General features: G+C 39.4%; 1 protein-coding gene and 1 non-coding gene across 2 annotated transcripts; both read left to right on the forward strand.

Moving 5' to 3' along the window:
* The first annotated feature begins 241 nt into the window (after nt 1-241).
* Nucleotides 242-21,166, forward strand: cep295 (centrosomal protein 295). Its single transcript, XM_030152586.1, has 29 exons — nt 242-579; nt 1,334-1,534; nt 1,629-1,753; nt 1,834-1,927; nt 2,150-2,263; nt 2,347-2,487; nt 3,599-3,782; nt 3,892-4,071; nt 4,168-4,392; nt 4,733-4,830; nt 5,806-6,018; nt 6,170-6,246; nt 6,389-7,190; nt 7,843-8,017; nt 8,493-8,666; nt 9,715-9,942; nt 10,036-10,124; nt 11,698-11,794; nt 11,883-12,101; nt 13,429-13,574; nt 14,415-14,856; nt 16,103-16,282; nt 17,018-17,496; nt 18,023-18,190; nt 18,270-18,330; nt 19,190-19,816; nt 20,649-20,742; nt 20,822-20,921; nt 21,046-21,166. Exons 1-29 carry the CDS (start codon nt 481-483, stop codon nt 21,085-21,087), a joined length of 5,874 nt encoding a protein of 1,957 aa, XP_030008446.1. The 5' UTR covers nt 242-480; the 3' UTR covers nt 21,088-21,166.
* Nucleotides 10,204-10,275, forward strand: LOC115432289 (small nucleolar RNA U2-19). Its single transcript, XR_003937190.1, has one exon. It is a non-coding gene; the product is annotated as a small nucleolar RNA U2-19 (small nucleolar RNA).
* Nucleotides 21,167-22,261: the final 1,095 nt, after the last annotated feature.

Genomic DNA, 22,261 nt, shown 5'->3' on the forward strand with positions numbered 1-22,261 from the left:
TTACCGCCCCCTAGCGGCTTGGAATAGGAACTGTAAATAGACAAAAACACCACTAAACGTAATTTAATATAACAGTTTCCAATTTAATCAAAACATAAAGTATTTACACTGAAATGTTACTTATCAAAATCCCTAAATTAGTGCCAAGTTTTATTTACTCAAGTACTGTTACTCGCTTCTTCCGCTCTTGTCTCCTTCAGCCACCGCGGGCGGTTTAAACGAACGGAAGTGACGCAATAGACAAAAAAACGTCCACCAGTGCTTTGGGTTGGCATGGGTTTCGGCTATTAAACAAAACTTTTTTTTGTAATTTGTCACCCGCTCGAGTTTAACCTCCTTATTATGTCATGTTTTTGTCGTCTCTATAAATATTCCGTCGAATGTCGGGATGAAGCTAGCTAGCCTTAACCCGCAGCGCAGGTGTTTGCTAACTGCTCAGTGGTTTGTTTTGGGAAATGTCCACGACCGTTTCTGAAAACAATGAAGAGAAAAGTGGCCAAATTAAGACTGAGTCCCAACGAAGAGGCTCGGTTGATACGAGAGGAGCATGAAAGGAGGAGGAAACTACGAATACAGCAGGTAAAGGCCAGGAGAACAGTAGTTTTTTCTGTGTCGTCACTGCTACAGTTGCGCTGTGTTTGTGATTAGCTAGCTAACAGCTACCTGTGACACTAATGTTAGAAGACAGGAGGAGCATTTCTTTATTTTTCACTCCTGGTGTTTTCTTCTCCTGAATACTTCCTCCTTAGCTTTATCACATATGTACAGTGTCTGAAATGCCTTGACATGTCATACTTTTAATCTGAGCTCATATTATTCCAGTTTAACTGATCTGTTTGCACTTTGTTTAAATCGTCAGTTTAACACAGCATCATTTTACTTAATTAATTTCACATTTGTCTATTGTTTGCCAAGTTCTCACTGTCAAGAATAGTCTGGTTTCTTCCATTTTCACAGGACAAAAAAAATCTGCCTTTAAACCTGTGAACCTAATGCATATGAATCTGTAAATGATCATAATAGGTTTTGGGTTTTACCAAGTTGTAGAAATTTTTCCTGGCTAGATTCTGAAATAAGAGTCAGTATTGTTTTTTGTGTGGTTTATTCTTTCAAGAAGATCAGAGTGCTATGCAGTCTACAGAGTGTGCAACCAAGTGGTAGATTAGATTAGATTAGTTAGAACTTCAGTGATCCCTTGGACAGAGCCTTCACGAAATTGAGGGGTTGGGGCCAGTGATACAAGTCATATCAGTTGTATGAGAAGATGATGTTTAAGGACAAATCTGTGAGGAAGCAAAGACAGGAACAAATGAAAGGTTTTGCTGGTCAACAGGTGCGGGAGCAGCAGAGGTACATCGCTCTGCAGATACGCCAAGCGGTTGAGCAAAGACGGCAGCGTGAACTAAAGCTGCTGGAGGAGCAGTTAAAGGGAGACTGGGACCAAAAGCAAAGAGAAAGAGTTCACACATTGCAGAGATTGTATCAGGAGAGCCTTCAGCTTGTCGGCCAGGGACACAGAAGCGCAAAAGAAAATGTAAGATAGAGCTGAAGCACAGCAGCAGTGGATTTTCTTCTCTGAAGGAAGATTTTAGGGACATTCAGACTCTTCTTTTTCTCTTTGTCTTAAGGAACCAGACTTGGCAGCCATCGCTCAGAGGGAGGAGGAGAATCATTCTAAAGCTGAGGAACGTTATCGAGAAGCCCTGAAGGAGCTCAAATCACAGAGGCTTAAAGACCATGAAAAGCAGAGCCGGTAAACACCATCATGAATATTGCTTGAAAGATATATATACATTTTAATGAATGCATCCTAACTGATTTACTTTTTGTTAGATCCATCAATGCGAGGAAAAAGGCACTGCAGGCAGAAAAAGAAAGATCTGCAAAAGTGGCCAGCCTCCCACCGCCTCCTCCAAATCCACTTCAGGTGATTATCCAGTTTCCAGTGGTGTGATTTATTGGCCACAGTTATAGTAGAGTTGTCTGTCAGCTGAAAAATAAGTTTTATTAAACGTACAGAAGTTCTGAAAGTCAGCCTGAATTTCAACTTGTAAAATATGCTCCTTTAGTTGTTGAAATTTTATGAATGCAAACTTTAAAACATACTCTTCAGGAACCAGTTGAAGTAAAATGTTTCTTTCTTGTTTAGTTTGTTGGATCCAAGCCACTGCATGTTGTTAAGAAATCTGATGTGAGCGCCTACGCTACCACGCATTACCACATGCCCGAGACCATAGTGGACAGAGAAACAGATACATCACAGGTGAGGCTTCTGTTCAAAGTTAGCTCTGTTCCTAATCTCTCCTCCTCATATGAGTGTTGTCTAATCTGTACCTGTGTCTGCAGCCGAATGCCCATGAAGAAGCTGAACTGGAGTTGAGGAGGCTGCAGGATATAAAGAGGGATGAAGAGAGGAGGAGAGAGGAGCAGCTGGAGAAGGCTCGTCTCAGAGGGAAGCAGGCTCTGAGGAGGGAACAGCTTGTGCAGGTACTGATTCAGAAAGTGAGACTACCACATTAGCCAGGTTTATTTTGGTCCGACCGACTTCTTAGTTTATTCAGTTCCATAAAGTAAATCTAATAACTTATACTGTGAAACTGACCAGGTCTGGTTTAGGCTCACTTTGAACTGTTGGTTAACCTGAGTACTAGTTAAAAGTGACTCCACAGGAAAGGTTACTCTCTGCTGAACTACTACTATAGTATCTGGCACTTTTAATCACTAAAATGAAAACACATTAAATAATTAATAAACTCTATAATGATTTTTTTTCTTGGTAGTTCTCCTTGGTTCAACTGGACTGCTTTAGCTCTTTTGAAAACGTTTCGTCTCCACCATTCCCCCATCAGTTATTAGAACCAAAGAAGTCTCTTGGATGAGAGAGGACATGTTTTCAAAAGAGCTAAACCAGTCCAGTTGAACCAAGAAGAACCACCAAGAAGAATGATGACCTGGACAAATGAGAACCTACACAGACATCTACAATATAATTTAAATTCAGTCTGTTTACATAATAAATTATCTGAGTTTCGTGTTTTTTTTTTTGTTTTGTTTTTTTAATCATAATCATTTTTATTTTTACTTACAAAATCACAACAACAAAAATCTACAAGTCACCAGAAATAAAAAAGCAATAAGCAAAAACCAAAACAAACAAACAAAAAAGACAATAGCCGTGAGGGAAAAACAAAAAAAAACCTGATAGATGACGATAGACAAGAACAAAGACAAAAATCACGAGAAAAAAAAAAACAATAGACAAAATATACATACATGTGTATATTCATACACACACGTTAGAAGACAATAGGCAGAAAACAAAGACTGGACAGAAAAAACCCCATAAAAAATAAAGGTACAATTGACAAAAAAAGTGATTAAAAATACACAAAAGACAAAACAAAAGTACCTTGGAGTCCTAAAAAAATACTCACATCATTTTCATAAAACACAAATGAACCCACCCACCCCCCCGGCACATCCCAATCCTAACTGCCAGTTTCTTCTAGCTGCTGTCTTACAGGTAAATGGACAGGCTGATGAAGGTGATGATGATGTACTTGTAACAGACCTAACATTAGTTTTACTTCTGCCTCAGGATCGGGATCGGCTGCTGGTGGAGCTGGAGCACATGCAGCAGACTGACCTGCTGAGGAGGAGACGGCAGGTGTCCCAGATGCCTCCACAGATATTCCAGCCTCTGTACAAGAGACAGGAGACCAGGGAGGAATTCCAGAGGGAGATGGAGTTTGCCTTTGAGGACATGTACACTGGAGAGAGAAGTATGAATCACTGTCCTGAAATATGTAAATACTGAATGTCCTGCTTATAAAAATCTCTTTATTTTGATGGAAGCTATACAAACACCCATGTGCTTTGTGTTTGATCCAGGGGTTAAAGGTGACCTGGTCGTTCAGCTGGTACCGGAGCCGCTGCCCACTCTGTCCACATGCACCGAGGACCAGGATCTAGATGTAACACGTGACGAAATCCCCCCAGCAGAAACTGATACCTCACAACATGACACTGAGCGTGAAGTGGGAGGAGCTGAGCAGGAAACATCTGCCCAAGGTGAAGAGAAGAAACTGTAATGTACAATCTGACTCATCAGTAATAGTGAAGTGTGTTGTACAGGGAGACATGTTGCTTATTTCTCTGAACTTGCAGCAGAGTCCGTCAGACCTCCTCCCAGACGAGCGCTGAAGAAGCTGCTGGATCGTATCAGGAGTCAGAGAAACCAGCAGACTGAGCACAGCCATCGTTTTCCTGGAGCCGTTGGACCTGGAATCATGACAGATCAGATCCCAGAGCGGGACTCAACCATCGACACAGGTTCTCTGACCAGTGATGAGAGAGAAAACCCTCCTCCTGTCAGACCTGACTCCCCTCCAGGTGGGTTATTACATCCCATAATCCCATAAAATATGCATATAGAGGCATTATAGTCAGATTTTGGTCTTGATTTTCTTCTCTTTTGCTTTGTTAGTATTAAAGGTGTTACAGTAGGCATGTATTTGCAGACCTTTGTTAAAATGCTGTAAATTTTTATGGGGAGTTTAGGGGGAATATTGTCAGTTTTTAGAATATACAAGAAATGTATTCATTCATTAGGGTTATTGGCATATTATATTTTCTTTGTTTTTGTCACTTTTTTCTCTCTCGTGTTTTATTCATCTCAGAGGGGAAAGAAAATTCAGGCATTTTATAGTCAATTTTTTTTTCATTCACTCAGCATCGGAGACCATTGAGCCGTTACCTGCAACAGACGTGATTATTCCAGATGAATTCACTAACAGAATCCAAGAATTTGATGAGGAACGAAAGAAACGGGTAAATGCTAATTCCCATTTGTGATTTATACGAAGGACTCATGTTTACCTGCATCCAATATGAATGTGATGAAAGGAGCAGCTTCTCCTGACAGACTTGAATACTTTTGGTATTAATGCTCATGGTATTAAAATGACTAAACCCTTCCGAAAGAAAACAGGACAAATGAAGACATGTATACCAAGACGTTAAAACATTCCATTTTCAGGGACTTGGCTTTTAAGCTTGATTAGAGAGAACCGTTGTCTCTATTCCAGCAGACCATTGTCGAGATAGATATTCAGCAAGTGCATCAAAAATGTCAAAATAATGATCTCGACAGAGGATTTATTTCAGCGTAATCCTCATGTCTTAATTGGAAAATGTGTGTCAATGATGGAATATTCAATATGCTCTTTGCATGAACTGGAGCAGATTCAGAATATAAACTGTAAGTGAAGTGTGTGTTGGTGTGACTGTGTACATATTCTGTACTGACTGACTGGGACTGATCTTATTGTTATCCTTGTACTTGGTCTCTTTGTCAGATTATTGATGCAGGTGGTTTTAATTACATACTCAGTCCAGTTTCAGACAAAGGCATCAATCAGGGGTCTGTACCTTTTCACAGAGGACTAGACACCTTCTCTTTTTGTGAAATGAAGATTCATAAGTTAAAGATTCTTTTTGTGAAAGATGGACATCAAACTGAAGTTGAAGACATAGGGGGGTTGGTGGATGTTGGGTCTACTTCCAACTGAGGAGGAGCAAAGAAACTGCAGCTGTTTCTGATCCAGTAACTGTAGCTGCTGTTGGATAAATGTTATACAGTCTTCAGTTCCAGATTTAAAGTCTCAAACTGCATCATCTGTTTAATTTATGCCTCATTAATGAAAGCAGGTCACTGTGCAGAGGAGGGGATAGTGTTTGTGACGAGCCTTAATGTAGAAAAGTTTTGCTGTGTTGTCTGATTATAGAACCTTTTTCTTGGTCCAGGACGAGGAGCTGGAGAGGGAGAAGCAGAAGCAGATGGTTTTGCTGCAAGAGCTGGAGGAGCAGAAGGTCAAACTGGAGCAGATGCTGTTTGAGGCCCAAAAGGAGAGAGAACATCTGAAAGCAGCTGTGACACAGAACCTACCTGTTGAACCAGAAGAAACTCCAGTTCACGATCAGGAAGACGCCTCTGTTCGCAGAGGGCAGTCTTCTGAGGTAGGTTTTTAGGTAGAATTTGTCTGTGGTATGTGGTGAGGAAATGGAAATATTATAATTTGTGCCTCTGATTAGTAAAAAAAAAAAAAACTGCCTAATTTTTGGTTTATTCTTAGAGATTTTATAACTAAAATATCCTGAAACTCTACAGGTGGTGCCTCCAGTAGATGAAGATGGCCACACCAGAAGGATAAGAGAATATCAGCAGCGGCTTCTTGAACGAAACAGGTGAGAGACTCAATTAGTCACTCAATGGCTTCCTTATGAATGTGCTGTTCTATTATAGGACAATGGTAAATTGAAGACAGAGTTTTTTTTGTCTTGTAGATTCACTTAGGTTAATTAAGTTTTATTTCCATCATTATTTCAGAACTCACCAGAGGTCTATTGAAGTTGCTCGTCAGCGTCTGGAGGAATACCAGCGGGCTCTGAGGATTCGTTCTAACATGTCTGCTGTTGGACCTCCAGGCCTCATTCGTCCTCCTCTGCACTGGACTGAACCTTCTGCACACGTGTCACCTCCTCTGGACCTACCCACCATCCCTACAGTGCCTTCGTATGTTTATTCCAAACCACAAACCTCAGCTGATGTTCCCACAAGAGACTCAGACATTTCAGCTCCACCTCCCCATCCTTACGGTCTGCCTGTGAATTCTGAATCCAGGCGGCTTCCAGATCCAGTCCAGATTATTTCAGACAGTCCCACAAACCAGAGAGTCGATGTTGCTGTCCAGGTGACGGACCGAGTAACAGAACACCAGCCTCAACAAAAGTTCCATAAAGTCCACATGACACAAGTCTCAACTCCAGGTGTTCCCCTCCCGTCGACCTCTGACCCCATCCAGACCATTTCAGACCAGGTGACGGTTCAGCCTGGTTCTGTGTCTCGTGGTTCCCCTCATACCGGGTCTGTCAGCTCCAGACGTGACGATATGGAGAGGCAGAGACTTGAGCTGCGGGAAGTCATGAGGCGTATGCTGGAGCAGAGGGAAGCAGTGGCGTTGCAGCAGAAACAGCAGGAAGTGGACAGACGGAGAGAGGAAGAGGGTAGATGGAGAGAGGAAGAGGACAGACGGAGACAGGAAGAGGACAGACGGAGACGACATGAGGAGATGGAGACGATGAGACTGCAAAAAGAGACACTGCAGGCTTTGATTAACACTGATGCACAAGTGAGTGACATACAGAGATGGCAACCTTTAGTTTGGGGTCAAATTGAACAAAAATAAGAAGATAGATGGTAATTTTTCTTTCTTTTGTTTGTTTGTTTCTTTATTCTTTCCTTCCTTCTCATTTACAAAGTGTCCATCTGATTTGTCCTCTGTTTTAAAGATGCTGTAACAGTTTTCTTTACAGCTCAGTCACATTTTGTCTTCTTTAAATATTGGCAAATAAAATTCAAATGATGAAAGTTAATTGTCATAAAGAAGACAAAATTTTTCTGAATCATCTAACAAGTGAAAACAACTCCAATGGAGGTAATTTTTAGTTAAAACTACCTTTGTTATGTATGTCCTCAAACAGGACAGTAGAATAAAACTGTAAACCTCAGTTTCACCTCAGTGTGTCCTTTAGAGTGGCTTTAAACCCACTGGTTAGGAGTTAATGTTCCTCAACTCAGCTGTGGTTTTAAGATTATACATCACATATGGTTCTGTACTGTTAAATTCTTTTTTAACATTATGGTCATAATTTGTGTTTGTATGATTTGTGAACAGTTTTTCTGCATATTCTAAACCTAATGTCCTGAATATCACTAATGAGCCTATCCTGGAAAATGAATGACAAATATTTAATTCATTCTTGTATATTTTGTTCCCACAGGCGCCTCCAGAGACTGCATCTGAAGTGTTGGTTCCAGAGGATGTTAATCAGACCCGCCTCAAACTCCTGGCATCTCTCCTGAAAGCTATAGAGGAGTCCAATGGAGGAACTTTATCTCACCTAGAGGAGCCTCAGGAAGAAGCTGAAGCCCCTCCACAGCAGCCGTCCACCAGTGGTAAGAGAGGACAAATACAGATTTTACACCCTTACATTTCGTTATTTTCCGTTTCTCATGGATACAGGGTCACACACTGTAAACATGGGATCATTAAATACTCAGTTCTGATTGGTCAGAGATGGTGTTTTTCTTTTCTGCGCATCGTAATGTTGCTGTAAATGACATTTCTATTGAACAGGAACTCAGTAAGTTATGAATATTTTAGCGTGAGCCCATTTCAGACATCCAGGGATAACAACTTTTGCTAACTCCAAATTTAACACTAGATTATCTGTAATTATAGAAAGAAGTTGTATTATGACTCGTTTCAGATCAGTCGTGTCCTTTATTTTGGTTCATATTATTATATTCATTTTGGTTTTGTAATCTTAAATGTTCAGCACTGAGGATACGCAAATGCAAAACTGTTAATCAAACTTTCAGCTGAAATCGGCACATAGCAAATTATTTTTCATTCTGTTCTTCTGTTGAGGTTCCGTCACCCAGATCAGGTTTCCTGCTGGACCCGCCCCTGGTGCCATTGTTCCTCCTCGAACAGCGAAGCCGCCAGTGACCCGAGTCCGTCTGGGCATCATGGAGAGAGAACAACATGAGCTGAGTGTGATTCAAGAAGTGGAGACGCCGGTTAATGTCAGTCAGACAACAGGTCAGCTCTTAGCCCCGCCCCCTTCGTTTTCTGTTGTTTACTGCCTGTTGGACTTTTACATCTTACATGTAGTCTATGCCATTTTCACCAACTGTGACAGATATACCAACAGAAATAAAATATAGTAAATAGTTTTGAAATATCAGAGAGAAACAGAAGTTACCTTTGACATTATTATGCAGTCTTAATGTCAATAATGAAAACACTCCCTTTATGTTTAGAGGACATCTGATGCTGGACTTTCAGGTTACAAATACAGGTAATGTCAACCTCTTTGCTGCATCTGGAAGGTTGACAGACCTCTCATACTTGTTTATAATTGTTCAGAGGTCACGGTGTGAAGGGTCACCCGTCCTGTCCAGTTGTGTCCCATGGGACCTTATTTCATTGAAAAAAATTATCAGAGTCAATGGAGAGAGACAAGTAGGATTATTCCATCATTTACACATATGTTTGTCATTATGAAAGTAAATTTTACAGGAATAGAAAGTATGAGTTTGTTGTAAAAGTACTGAAGTATAAGACTGAAAATCTGTAAATATAAAAGACTACACACCTGAAAGTCATGGAGGTGATGTCATCGTAACTGTTTCTGTCCACAAGTTTGAAGATGTGTCTGCAGCTTCAGCATGACCAGACTGGACAAATTTTCACCTCTAATAGTTTTTCACTTCGATCTTGAAGATTGAGTTAAAATATGCTGAGGTAACTACTGTTTTAGGGTGTTGGTGAAGTGTGTTATGTGCAATGAGAGAGTCAGTCCATTGAGTTGCGTAATGTAAAACTAGAGGGTTCTTTACTATTTTAAACACAAACTGCAGCTTTCTTCACTTGTAAAAGTATCTTAAATCGACAAACATCATGTATAAATGGCAATCAAACAGGATGAAAAAAAACATTCATCTCTCTCCAGTGACCGTTCATGTTTTTTTTTTTTGTTTTTTTTTTAAGTTTAGTCCCATGATGCGCAGCAGAAAGGGGTGGGACTTGGTCAATCCTGATTCAACTGTCAGTGTGTTGAATTAACTGTTAACTGCCTCTACTGTAGGTCCAGAGGATGATGTTAAAGTGCTGATCAGCGCTGTGGGCCGAGATGCTCAGGAGTCGTGGGACTCATCTGTGGCCTCGGTCAGAACTCCCATGTTGCCCAGCAGACGACAGCAGACCATCGAACGACCTCCAGGGTCTGGGATGAGCTCGGCGACGCCCAGTCCTTACATGTGGAAAGAAAGGCTTCTGTCTGGAGCAGTAACATCCCCCGAGTCCTCAGTGTCTGGTATGAAGACGACTGGATACACGACGAGGAACACACACACAGGAAATATGATGGAAAATTAAAACTCTGTCATCTTTTTTTCTTCACATTCAGCTCAGAGTATCATCTCACCACTTTCGTCTGACTCTGGGAGAGGAGCCGATTACTCCGGTCCTGCCGTCACCAGTTACAGATCTCCACAGGTAACCATGTTATTGTTCAGTGTGTTGAGACAAATCTTTTTAATGTATGTGTGTAAATCCCTCTGAGGTTCACGTTGTGGATCAATGATGAAAAATAGCCAAATCTGAGAGCTTGGACATTTGTGTCTCAAGCCGATGATTATCACTGAGAAGCTTTTGTGTGTTTGTGTTTGTGTGTCTGTGTGCGTCAGAATGTCTGTGGTTTGTGTGTTTTATGTAAATGAGCGTGTGCAGTCTGAGTGTGTGTTTGTGGTTGTATGTTTGTGTGTTTGTCACTGAGCGATGATGTTAACTTTCTAGACCTGAAGTGTATTTATTATGAGTACATTTCATGATGGTTTCTACACTTGAACTGAGCTCAGTGCACCTACATTTATGAAAGGGTTAAGATTAAGATTCAGTAACTCACACTGTCAACCATTTTTTTAAAAAAATTTAAATTCAGTCTTTATTTGCCCAGGCAAGCAATTAAGAACAGATTCTTATTTACAAATGCAGCCTTATCAAAGAGCAATGGCTCCTTGAGGGATAGGGGGTGGGGGGGGCTAAAAGTAAAAACAAGGTTAAACAATTGCAGAAACAAACAGTTAATTAACGATGGAGGCACTTTTTCAGAATCATAATTTTGATTCCATCTGCTGTGATCTGTTAGTGCTGTAGATGTGCAACAACAGACACAAGATACACAAACACTGAGATCTTTATCACATAAAAATTCACACTGATTTTATTTCATTTTTTATTTTTTAAATTCACTTTATTTTTATTTGTTTTATCAACAGACAATACAACACAGAAACTAGGGGTCACTGGTTGAACACAAAATATTTAAATGACACACAGTAGTAATTATGCATTGTTTTGTTTATAGTCCAGCCATTTCCCCCAGTGCTTCATGAAGATATGTTCCTTGAGCTATAGGTAATAAGTCAGTCTTTCCATAGAGTAGATTTCCTCTATTATAGCCACTGATCCTCACAGGGTACATCAGTTTTGAGCCAGTTCCTTGTAATGGCCTTTTTGGAAGCAATTATAAGAATTTGAAAGAGGTATTTGTCTTCTTTCTCTAATACATCTCCAGGTAGCAGTCCCAGCGGGAAAAAAAAAAAAAATACCCCACACACTGATTTTATTTTTAATAGTTTGAAGAATAAATATTCACAATAACACTGTCAAATCCAATAAATGTTTAATGACAAATTCACCAGAAAATAGTGTAGGATAGTGCGGAAAACTGCAACGAGTATAGTAATAAAAATAGCCCCAACTTCTTTCATTTCATTTATTGCTTTATTTCACATGAACAGAGCTCATTCACTAGAAACATAAGGAACTAGAAATGAGCTAATGTTAAACACAGAGCTAATTTAATCTGCATCCTAAAAATGATGTAGAAAAGACAAAAATAATTCAAAACATTTATTAAAAAAGTGGGAAAAAAATATAGTAGTGTACCAGGCACCAGTCCATGATATATACAACAAAACTATGTATTCAAATAATCTCTTTAAGTCTATTCCATCATTATCCACGGTGTATTCTTAACTCAACATTTTGGTTGTTTGTGTGTCAGTCTGAACACAGAACTCGTGATCCTGAATGTTTCTCCTCCACCACCATCTCCACCGGTAGCTACATCACCACTGATCCGGAACAAAACTCAGACCATGGTGAAGAACATTATCTATCTCTTCAGTACTTTTATGATACTTTATTTTAACGTGTGCTGTGGATTAACTGTTGTTCTCACCTCTTTAGATAATGCTCCCCCCCACGGTCATGAAGACAAACAAGGAACAGGTTTACTGAATGTTTCCACTCCGTCCGACCAAAGCTCCTGTGTTAAAGACGCCTCGGCTCCAGGTTTTTCTGACGTCACCGCTGAATCTCTGTTTAACGAGAGCAGCATCCAGCGCATCATAGACCGATACACGAAGGAGTTGAACATCTCCCTCAGTACAGCTGGGAAAACCACAGGTAACAGATGAACGAATACTTCATCAGCTTAATACTTATGTGACCAGACAGATTTGTAATATTTCAGTGTCTTTAGACTTTATATTCTCACCTGGAAAAAAGAAAAGGAGAAAAGTTTGAGTCCTAAAAGCCTGTGAATAGCAGTGGAGGGGGGTGACTTTAACCTTTTGTGTGGTTTTGTTTGTTTACATTGGAAATCTCTCAGTCATACAGAGATGTTTCAAGGTGCAAAACATTCAGAATTGGAAGTTTTTGTCTTTCACAAAGAAAGGCAATGGCAGGATCATGAAAGAGCCATTAAAACACAGAGTTCTTTCAGGTGCTTGAAATCCTTGAAAATGCTTGAATTTCAATGTTGTGTTTTCAAGGTCTGAAAAGCGCTAGAATTTGAGTTTATGCTTGAATGTGCTTGCAATTTTAACTCTGTGATGTGATTTATCATGTTTTTTGCTTATTTTTGATATTAACAGATTTGATTTCGAACCAAAACTACATACCGAGTTATGGTACATTTTGAAAAATAAAACTTTGTATCAAAAAAGACAATTAGTGGGTGTTCTCAGGTCGACTCCAGGTACATTTTTATCTAAATGTTTGTCTCGGTGCAAGTGTGTCTGAAGAACACCAAGTGACTTCCCTTTTGTTTGGATAAAACTTTGTGTTCATCCTTTAATCTCTAAACTTTTTGCTCTTATGAAACATAATTTTAGATATTTACAGCAAAATATAATGTATATCATTGTGATACAAAGTGAAAAAAAAAAATCCTTAGTATACAGGGGTTGGACAAAATAATGGAAACACCTTCACCTCAAGATGATAATGCCCCAATCCATACAGCTAGAATTGTTAAAGAATGGCATGAGGAACATTCTAATGAAGTTGAGCATCTCGTATGGCCGGCACAGTCCCCAGACCTCAACATTATTGAGCATTTATGGTCAGTTTTAGAGATTCAAGTAAGACGTTGATTTCCACCGCCATCGTCTCTAAAAGAGTTGGAGGGTATTCTAACTGAAGAATGGCTTAAAATTCCCTTGGAAACAATTCACAAGTTGTATGAATCAATACCTCGGAGAATTGAGGCTGTAATTGCTGCAAAAGGCGGACCTACACCATATTAAATTATATTTTGTTGATTTTTTAAGGTGTTTCCATTATTTTGTCCAACCCCTGTATGTATTCCTGTAGATATATATTTGACCCCAGTGATAAGGGTCTGTGCTGGAAAAATGTGAAAATGACCCTTAAAAGTGCTTGGAAAGTACTTGAGTTTGACCTTGAAAATGACTGTGAGTCAGTGTTTGTTCACTGTGTTGATCTACAGACAGTGAAGGCTCGTATACGGATGAGTCGGGCTCCTCAGTTTCCCAGAAGTCTCTGATCCGAGTGTCCCAGAGCGGAGTGGGTGAAGTATCTACAGGTCATCGGTCTCCTCCCTCAGACTCAGCAGGAACACAGAGGATCAGTCAGGTTCGTATCTGCTGTTGATGTGGATATGTTTTATTAAAGAGAATATAATATTCAGACAAAACTTTTTAATCTCAGTGGAGAAAGACTAAGATGATCATTTCTGTTTATTTTATTTCGTAAATGGAATAATTCTGTGAACATAGACACCCAGCAATGCAAAATAATAAACCATACACGTAAAAACAAAATGTAAAAGTGCAAATAATTAACTATATTCTGGCTGTTAAACATTAAATCATAAAACATTTCTAGATAAAAATTTCAGCCACCATTTTTAATCTTTCTTTTTTCATCGATTTATCATCCACACATCAATATCGTCATATCAGACATCTTTTCACTGATGTCACATATTTATCAGTCATGTTAAATTACCAGGGTTTTTTTTCTTTAATTTATATGATTGAATTTGTGTTTACGAAAGATGTGATGGACTGAAAGACTTTAAAATAAAAACTATTTTTATATTCATAATGATGATTTGATTAACAAAAAAAACACACATAGGTATTGTCATCAATCAAGAATTTTCATTATGCAGCTACATTTTTCTAAACAACAACAAAGAGTAACTTTTGTAAATTCTGTCCCGTGCCTTTATTTTCTATTGGTAATAATAGTAATTATAATAGACAGTGAATGGAAACATTCATAAACTGACGTTTTCAGTCCAATTTCTTAAACTTTACTTGGTTCGTGACACCTTTAGATGGAAACTTGACCAGTGAAATGTTATTTATCAGAAATACTCAACACGTATTAAAGTCGTTTCCAGATGTTTTATTTCTCAGTGCAGTGTGACTCATCTTTTAACCAGTGTTTAATTTTTGCCTCTTGCAGCCGTGGGACACGTCACTCAACCCAGTCCTGGATCACTTCTCAGATGTGGATCTGTCCCAGGGTCAGGACTCATTCAGGCCTCTGATTGGCCATCTGGCGGACCAGTCCTCCTGTCTGTCTGTGGACCAGCGGGACTCGGCCGTGAAGCAGCTGGTCGGTCAACCGTCTGCCCACTCGTCCATGATTGGTCAGCTGCCAGGTCCAACGCTGCCCCTGAGCTCAGATCACGGCGGCTGGGATTCGACACTGAGTCATATGATTGGTCGGCTCTCTCATCACTCCGCCTCTCAATGGCTGAGCAGTGGTGGGCGGGACCTCTTCACAGGTCACATGATGGAGCTGGAGCAGTCATCCATGTGGTTGGTTGAAGGTCAGGAGGAGAGGATGAGGCCGCTGGTCGGAGAGCCGGACGAGTCTGCTGTTCAGATGAGTGGAAGCGCAGGTAAAAACAGAGTGAAGATGTAAAAACTGAAAGATTACGATTCAGAAACAAAGTACATAAAGGCAAGGTCTTGGGGGGTAGTTTTGAGGGTGTAGGTGGATGTGGGAGGGGTGACGGGGTCCTTAAGATAGTCGGAGGTGTTTCCATGGATGTGCTGGTAGGTGATGGGAGCCGTTTTATTGTCACATCTAAAGGTGAAGGGAACCAGTGGAGGTTATGGAGAATTGGTCTGATGTGTTTATGGAGTCTCATTAAGATTCTGGCAGAATGGTTTTGGATGGATTGCAGTTTTTGTAGCTGTTGTGTGGGGACTCCATAGAGAAAGGCGTTATAGAAATCACAAACTAAGCGTAGATGCTGTTTGACCTTTGACATCAGACACTGTTCTCTGATTAACTCATGTCCTGAATCTGTTTTATTGACAAATAAAATACATTTAAGCAAAGGCATTCCCCAAACTTTTGGCTGTGGCCGTGTTTCTAATCATTTTAAGACATGTTGTGAATAAATAATGAATCAGACACAGATGATCAGCCTCAAAGCATTAGTGTGTGGGAAGGTATATATATATATATATATATATATATATATATATATATATATGTGTATATATATATATATATATATATATGTATATATGTGTATATATATATATATATATATATATATATATATATATATATGTGTGTATATATATATATATATATGTGTGTATATATATATATATATATATATATATATATATATATATGTGTGTGTGTGTTTGTATGTTTTAATAATCTGATCTTAGTGTTTGTGAATACTAGTTTGTCACTGAGCTCTGATATTAACTGACGAAACCTGAAGTGTGTTTATTTCACATTCATGATGGTTTCTACACTTGAACTAAGCTCAGATCACAAACACTAGAGCTGCTGCTTAGATCTGTTATTACAGTGTGATTTTACAGTTTCTAAGACATTAAATCAGATCGAAACAGACGAACCAATGAGCCATTTAAGGCAGCGATAAACCAGTACCTCATATATTCTGTTTGGACATATCTTGCTCAGTTTTTAGCAACATTATCAACATCATTTATTATGTTAGAATGAATAGAAGGAGGTAAATGCTTCTGTATCATCCTGGTAAGAACAGAACAGTATATGGTGGTTTTTAGTTCATTTCTTTATGTATTCATGTAGAAAAATCACAGTTGCATCTTAAAGTGACTCATCTGTTTTTTGTTGGGGTTTTTTTTATGTAGGTGAACGAGCCCATGTGGACGTCGGTGTCTCGGCTCAGATCACTGTCAGTTCTCACCCAGCGTTGCCTCCTGAGTCCTCGTCACACAGCGCCTCCGACCCTAGGGTCAGTCCACATCCACAGGACCAGGGTCTGGATCTCCAGATCCGTCCAGAAGAACTGGACTCAGAGAGGAGTGAAGGTGAGGCTGAAAACATTTTACTGGTTATAGTCGATCCCAGAATGATCAGACATGTATTGTTTTATACAAAGTCAGTGATAGTGGGATGGTTTATGGTGTAACTGTGTTAGTACAGATGAATAAAACTAACAAAAATAATTTAACTTAGAAATATGACAACGAAACTGGGCTTTCATTGATTGAGTTTTTTTCTTTTAATTTTCCACTAGAGGTAATTATTCACTGTGAACAAGAATGTGTCAGCAAAATATTGGACATTTTTAATAAAAAATCATTTGTAAATAATATTTGTAGGGATGCACAAATATATTGGGTCAGCATCAGCAGTTGATGTAAAATATCATCTATGTAAAATATCATTGATCTCGCTCTCTCTCAAAAATTACAGTTATTTAAATGTATGTAAAGTGTAAAAACTCAAACATTAACTTTAGAAGTATTATTCCTCTTTATGTGTTTGTAACAGTCTTTGTATTTTCCTAATGAGATATTTGAGTCGAGGTCAGGTTTATTTATACGGCACATTTACAACAATCTAAAGTGCACAAAAATATAGGTAAAAATACAAGATATGATAAAACAAGTAAAAAATATAGAGATATAACATATACTAAAACAGATAAAAACAGATATAAAATAATTGGATAAATAGGATCTGAAAACACAACCAGAGGATAAAACCCTTGCATAATTCTATATCCTTGTACATTGCGCTCGTGTCTGTCTGTCGTTCAGTGTTTCCAGCCTCTGACTCCTTCCACCCTCTGCCCGCTGAGGTCACACACAATGAAACTGTAGACCCCACCATGACCTTTGACCTGCTGGGACAGGGCGATGCCTCGTCTCCTACAGACCGCTCCGCTGACTCGTCCTTACATTCTGAGGTCTGTGACGTCAGCCCTGATCCCCCTGTCGAACAGCTGAGAGCAGAGGAAAGGTCCAGGTGTCTTCCAGATCCACATCAGTCCTTCACTGAGCTCCAAACGTCCCAGTGTCGCCCACAGGACTCTGTCCTGATGGCGTCTTCAGTGGACTGTGATGTGGAGGTGACGGTGCTGAATCTGTCTCATCTATCAGTGTGTGATTCTACATCTGGTATCCAGCTGCCGCCACCACCAGAGGAAGAACAGGATGGATCTGATAAGAATCTGGATGAGACATCTGAGCAGAAGTCAGACCTGGACACTGGTGTCCCCGTCTCTGAGAAGATACTGGTAAGAAGAGTATTACACCTGTTTTCATGAACTGGAACAGATGTTTTACAAACCTCTGACTGTTCGGGAAAAACTATTGAGTTCCCATGATCATAAAATACATGAATGGCATGAAATTAAGTAAAATTGTCCCAAAATTTTCACTTTTTAAAAATGGTCATGTAGAGACTAAAGTAATTCGCAAGATTTGTTCAGATCCAAGAGAAAACAAGAGTGCGAACACAGATTTGAGGATGCACAAAGTCTTTAATAAAACACCGTGAAATTCGGTCAATATTCATTCAGAAACTTTTATTATATATTTAAGATTGACTCTGAATCTATCTTTCAATTAAAGCTGAACAAACATGTCACTCCTGTTTCTGTGAATGTTCATGGTTTTTATGAGTCAGAAGTCGGCGGGTTCTTGTAGTGTAAGTGTGGAAACCTTGAGTTAATCTTGTTAAATATGATGCACGTTCTTGACAGGAAACATGAGGATGACACGTCTTTATTTTCTCTGAACAGTTTTTTCTCTCTCCCTCAGGTCACTGTTGGTGAGAAGGGAATCCTGGAGCAGTCTGAGATCACACTAGTGAGTCTGACCGACAGTTCTCTGCAGGACCAGGACACGACCATCACCGAGGAACAGGAAGCAACCGAAAATGAAGTCGATGAAGAGGAGGAAGAAGAACACCAAACCACAGACACACAGGTAACCGTCCACTCATCAGTTGTCCATAGAATCATGTTCAGTTGCTGCTGCATCTCTGATCATGACACTTTACTTCCAGACGACAGAATCCATGTCAAACAGGACTCTGGTGGCGTCAAGAGGAGACCAGTTACCTCCAGGTAAACAGAGCTAACTCACCTCCTGTTGATCAGGTACAGGGTTTACCTATCACTGGAACAAAGGGAAAACTATAATAATAATAATGATAATTTTGATTTATATAGCGCTTTAAAGTGTTCTACAACACAGCGAAAATAAGACTAAGTACAGTAAAAACAGATTCAATAAAGTAAAAATAAAATAAAAACAGTTTTAAATAAATACAGTTCCAGTAAAAACGATGTAACTTTTCCTGTTCCCAGACTTTTGTGTTTATGCTTTTGATTAAAAGTTTTGAATTTACTGAACTGATCAATTCTAAAATTATGTGAAATTCTCTATTTTTTTTTTAAATGGAAAACTTAATTTTTGTGAGAGAAACACCAAACCTCACAATTAGACAAAAACAACAGCATCAACATCCAGAGGAAAACTCAGTACCACACAGTAAACACAGGACCTGAAATCCAAGAATCACCTGGTTCTGAACAATTTGATGATGAAGTCATAGTACGATTACTGTGGGAGATTCCCTGATCCCATTATTTTAATGTTATGCATTTTTATTCATTATTTTCCTGTGATTTCTGTCTTTGTGGTGTTTGTTTGATGTGTCTGAGAGGTTGTGGTTCTCACATCAATTAATTAAAACAAAAATAGAATTTAAATCTCTTTTTCATTTTATTTTAAATATAAAGCTCAGATTACTGACGTGTTTAAATGTGTATTTTTTTCCACTGTCAACGTACACAGATGCTGGAACAAAAACAAAGTACGAGAACTTGAACTCGTTAGACTGCAGCAGGTTCATTTTACCGTTCTGCTCTGAGTTTAAAGTGTCTTTTTTTATGTAACTGAACCGGTTTTCCTCGTGTCCAGTCCGACTCCTGGACTTCCACTGGGGCTCAGACCTGCAGGACGTCCAGCAGCAGAAGCTCATGTGTCTCCTCCAGAAGTCCACAGCCCGGGTGGAGGCCATCAGGGCCAGAGCGGCTTTCACCAAGACCCAGACCCACCTCCAGAATCCACCTGGATCCCGGAGACCAGCTCCAGTCCACAAACCTGATCCAGTCTCCAAGACGAAAGCAGGACCTCAACTTAAAGCTGGTCCAAAGACGAAGGGAGGACGGAGGGAGTCTGGAGACAAAAGTACTGATAGACCTGGAGACAAAAGTACCGAGAGACCTGGAGACAAAAGACCTGAGAGACCTGGAGACAAAAGTACCGAGAGACCCGGAGACAAAAGTACCGAGAGACCCGGAGACAAAAGACCTGAGAGACCTGGAGACAAAAGTACCGAGAGACCCGGAGACAAAAGTACCGAGAGACCCGGAGACAAAAGACCTGAGAGACCTGGAGACAAAAGACCTGAGAGACCTGGAGACAAAAGACCTGAGAGACCTGGAGACAAAAGACCTGAGAGACCTGGAGACAAAAGACCTGAGAGACCTGGAGACAAAAGTACCGAGAGACGTGGATTCACCGAGCAGACGAAAACCCAAACAGGTTCTCACACACACACACACCTGCACATGGTTCTACCCCGTTTACCTTATTACGCACTTTTAATTTTATTAAATCTTTCATGTTGTTTTGGTCTCACTGAATCTTTTCATCACCTTTACTGTCTTTTTTCCCCGTCTTATCTTTTTAATCTGCTTTTCACACAAGTCAACATTTGTAAAGTTGCTATTTTAATGACCTGAATAGATCACATTATGTCTTTGTGCAGTTGTAACTCAGTTGGCGACCGGTCCATGTGTTCATTTATGAGAAAATCAGCTTCAGAATGAAAGGACATTTTATTGAGTTACTCTGTGACCTACTATAAGTTTGTTGACTTTGTTCCGTCATAGTTTACAGTGTTTGTTTGGTTTTTTTTATTTATTTTTTATTAAGGCAGCAGGTTTTTGATCTGCTGAATTTGTTATTTTCTGTTTTGATTGCGAATCTGAGCAGTAGAACATCGATACTCTGTCGTTACACATCCTCTTATTACAGTCTTGTGAATAAAATGTTCAGTATTTAGTTCAGTCAGATCAGTTAGTGTCAGTATCGAGGATGATTGATATTGGTGAAGTTCTCCAACTTTCAACCGCTACAAACAGCAGATTCTCAGCAATTTACATGTAAAACGTTCACCAGAATCCTCTTTATACGATTTAGTGAAACTGAGTAAAGCATCAAAACATGTAGGAAGTATTTTAGCAAACAATGTTAAAATAAAGCTAAAGGAAATGTAGATCATGATGATTATTGCAGTTTCTTTGTGCATGATTTTCAGTTGTTTTTTTTGTTGTTTACTCCATTTCCTTTCCGTTCTACATGTTTTCTTCAGTGAGTGATTCTGCGCAGAAGAAGGTTGAGGTGAGGATCTGTACGCCTGAGAGGAGAAAACAGGACGTGTTGGAGATGCACCAGAGAACTCAGAGGTAAAGGAATAACCGCACACAGAAACTGTCCAAACACTGAAGAACAAACACTGGTGAATAATGACGCGTGTTTGTTCAGACTTTACGAGCAGCTGGAGGAGGTGAAACATCAGAAGGAGGCGAGGAGTCGACAGGAGGCCTACGCCAAGAACCGACTCAAGGCCAAGGAGTTCCACAAGGTACCAGTTCATTTACAGAACAAAAGGAACCAGCTGATAGTGGGTGAAAGTTGAAGAGTTTAGACAAAAAGATCAGATTATTAAACTTACAACTTCAGTAATTGTTTTTTTCATCTCTTCACAGAAAACTTTACAGAAACTTCGTGCCAAACAGACTCAGCGATGACGTGAACGTGATCGACTTTTATATTTATGTAAATTCAAGGTAATTTAAGTTTTTTAGTCAATAAAGTTTTAAGTTATTTTAAAACGACTTGTCTGTTTGTAAACTACATTAACAGTTTAACAGAGAATTAAGTCATTTAACGATCCAGTCAAAAAACATGATCACATATGGAAACAATATCACATATGGAAATTTTCCCAAATTTGCTTAAAAACTGTCCAATTTACTATAAATGGCCTTCTGCATGTGTTTCATGGTGTTTGAAACATTTTCTCTGTCAGTCATTATATCCCCCCCCCCCAGTGGACAAATGGTAATGTATGGTAATGGTATGTCCTCCAGAAAAGGTCGTTTTGGAAATTTTCCCAAAGTTGCTTAAAAACTGTTCCAATTTACTATAAATGGCCTTCTGGATGTGTTTCATGGTGTTTTAAACATTTTCTTTGACGGTCATTATCGCCCCCCAGTGGAAAAATGGTAAGGCTATAGTATGTGCTCCAAAAAAGGTCATTTTGGAAATTTTCCCAAATTTGCTTAAAAACTGTTCCAATTTACTATAAATGGCCTTCTGGGTGTGTTTCATGGTGTTTTAAACATTTTCTCTGACTGTCATTATCGTCCCCCAGTGGAAAAATGGTGAGGCTATAGTATGTGCTCCAAAAACGGTCATTTTGGAAATTTTCCCAAATTTGCTTAAAAACTGTTCAAGGTGACCATAAATGGCCTTCTGTATGTGTTTCATGGTGTTTTAAACATTTTCTCTGACTGTCATTATCGCCCCCCAGTGGAAAGATGGTAAGGCTATAGTATGTGCTCCAAAAAAGGTTATTTTGGAAATTTTCCCAAATTTGCTTAAAAACTGTTCCAATTTACTATAAATGGCCTTCTGGGTGTGTTTCATGCTGTTTTAAACATTTTCTCTGACGGTCATTATCGCCCCCCAGTGGAAAAATGGTAAGGCTGTAGTATGTGTTCCAAAAAAGGTAATTTTGGAAATTTTCCCAAATTTGCTTAAAAACTGTTCAAGGTGACCATAAATGGCCTTCTGGGTGTGTTTCATGCTGTTTCAACATTTTCTCTGACGGTCATTATCGCCCCCCAGTGGAAAAATGGTAAGGCTGTAGTATGTGCTCCAAAAAAGGTCATTTTGGAAATTTTCCCAACTTTGCTTAAA

The sequence above is a fragment of the Sphaeramia orbicularis genome, chromosome 13 (genome assembly GCF_902148855.1).
Source record: "Sphaeramia orbicularis chromosome 13, fSphaOr1.1, whole genome shotgun sequence".
In the NCBI taxonomy this organism is placed as follows: Eukaryota; Metazoa; Chordata; class Actinopteri; order Kurtiformes; family Apogonidae; genus Sphaeramia; species Sphaeramia orbicularis.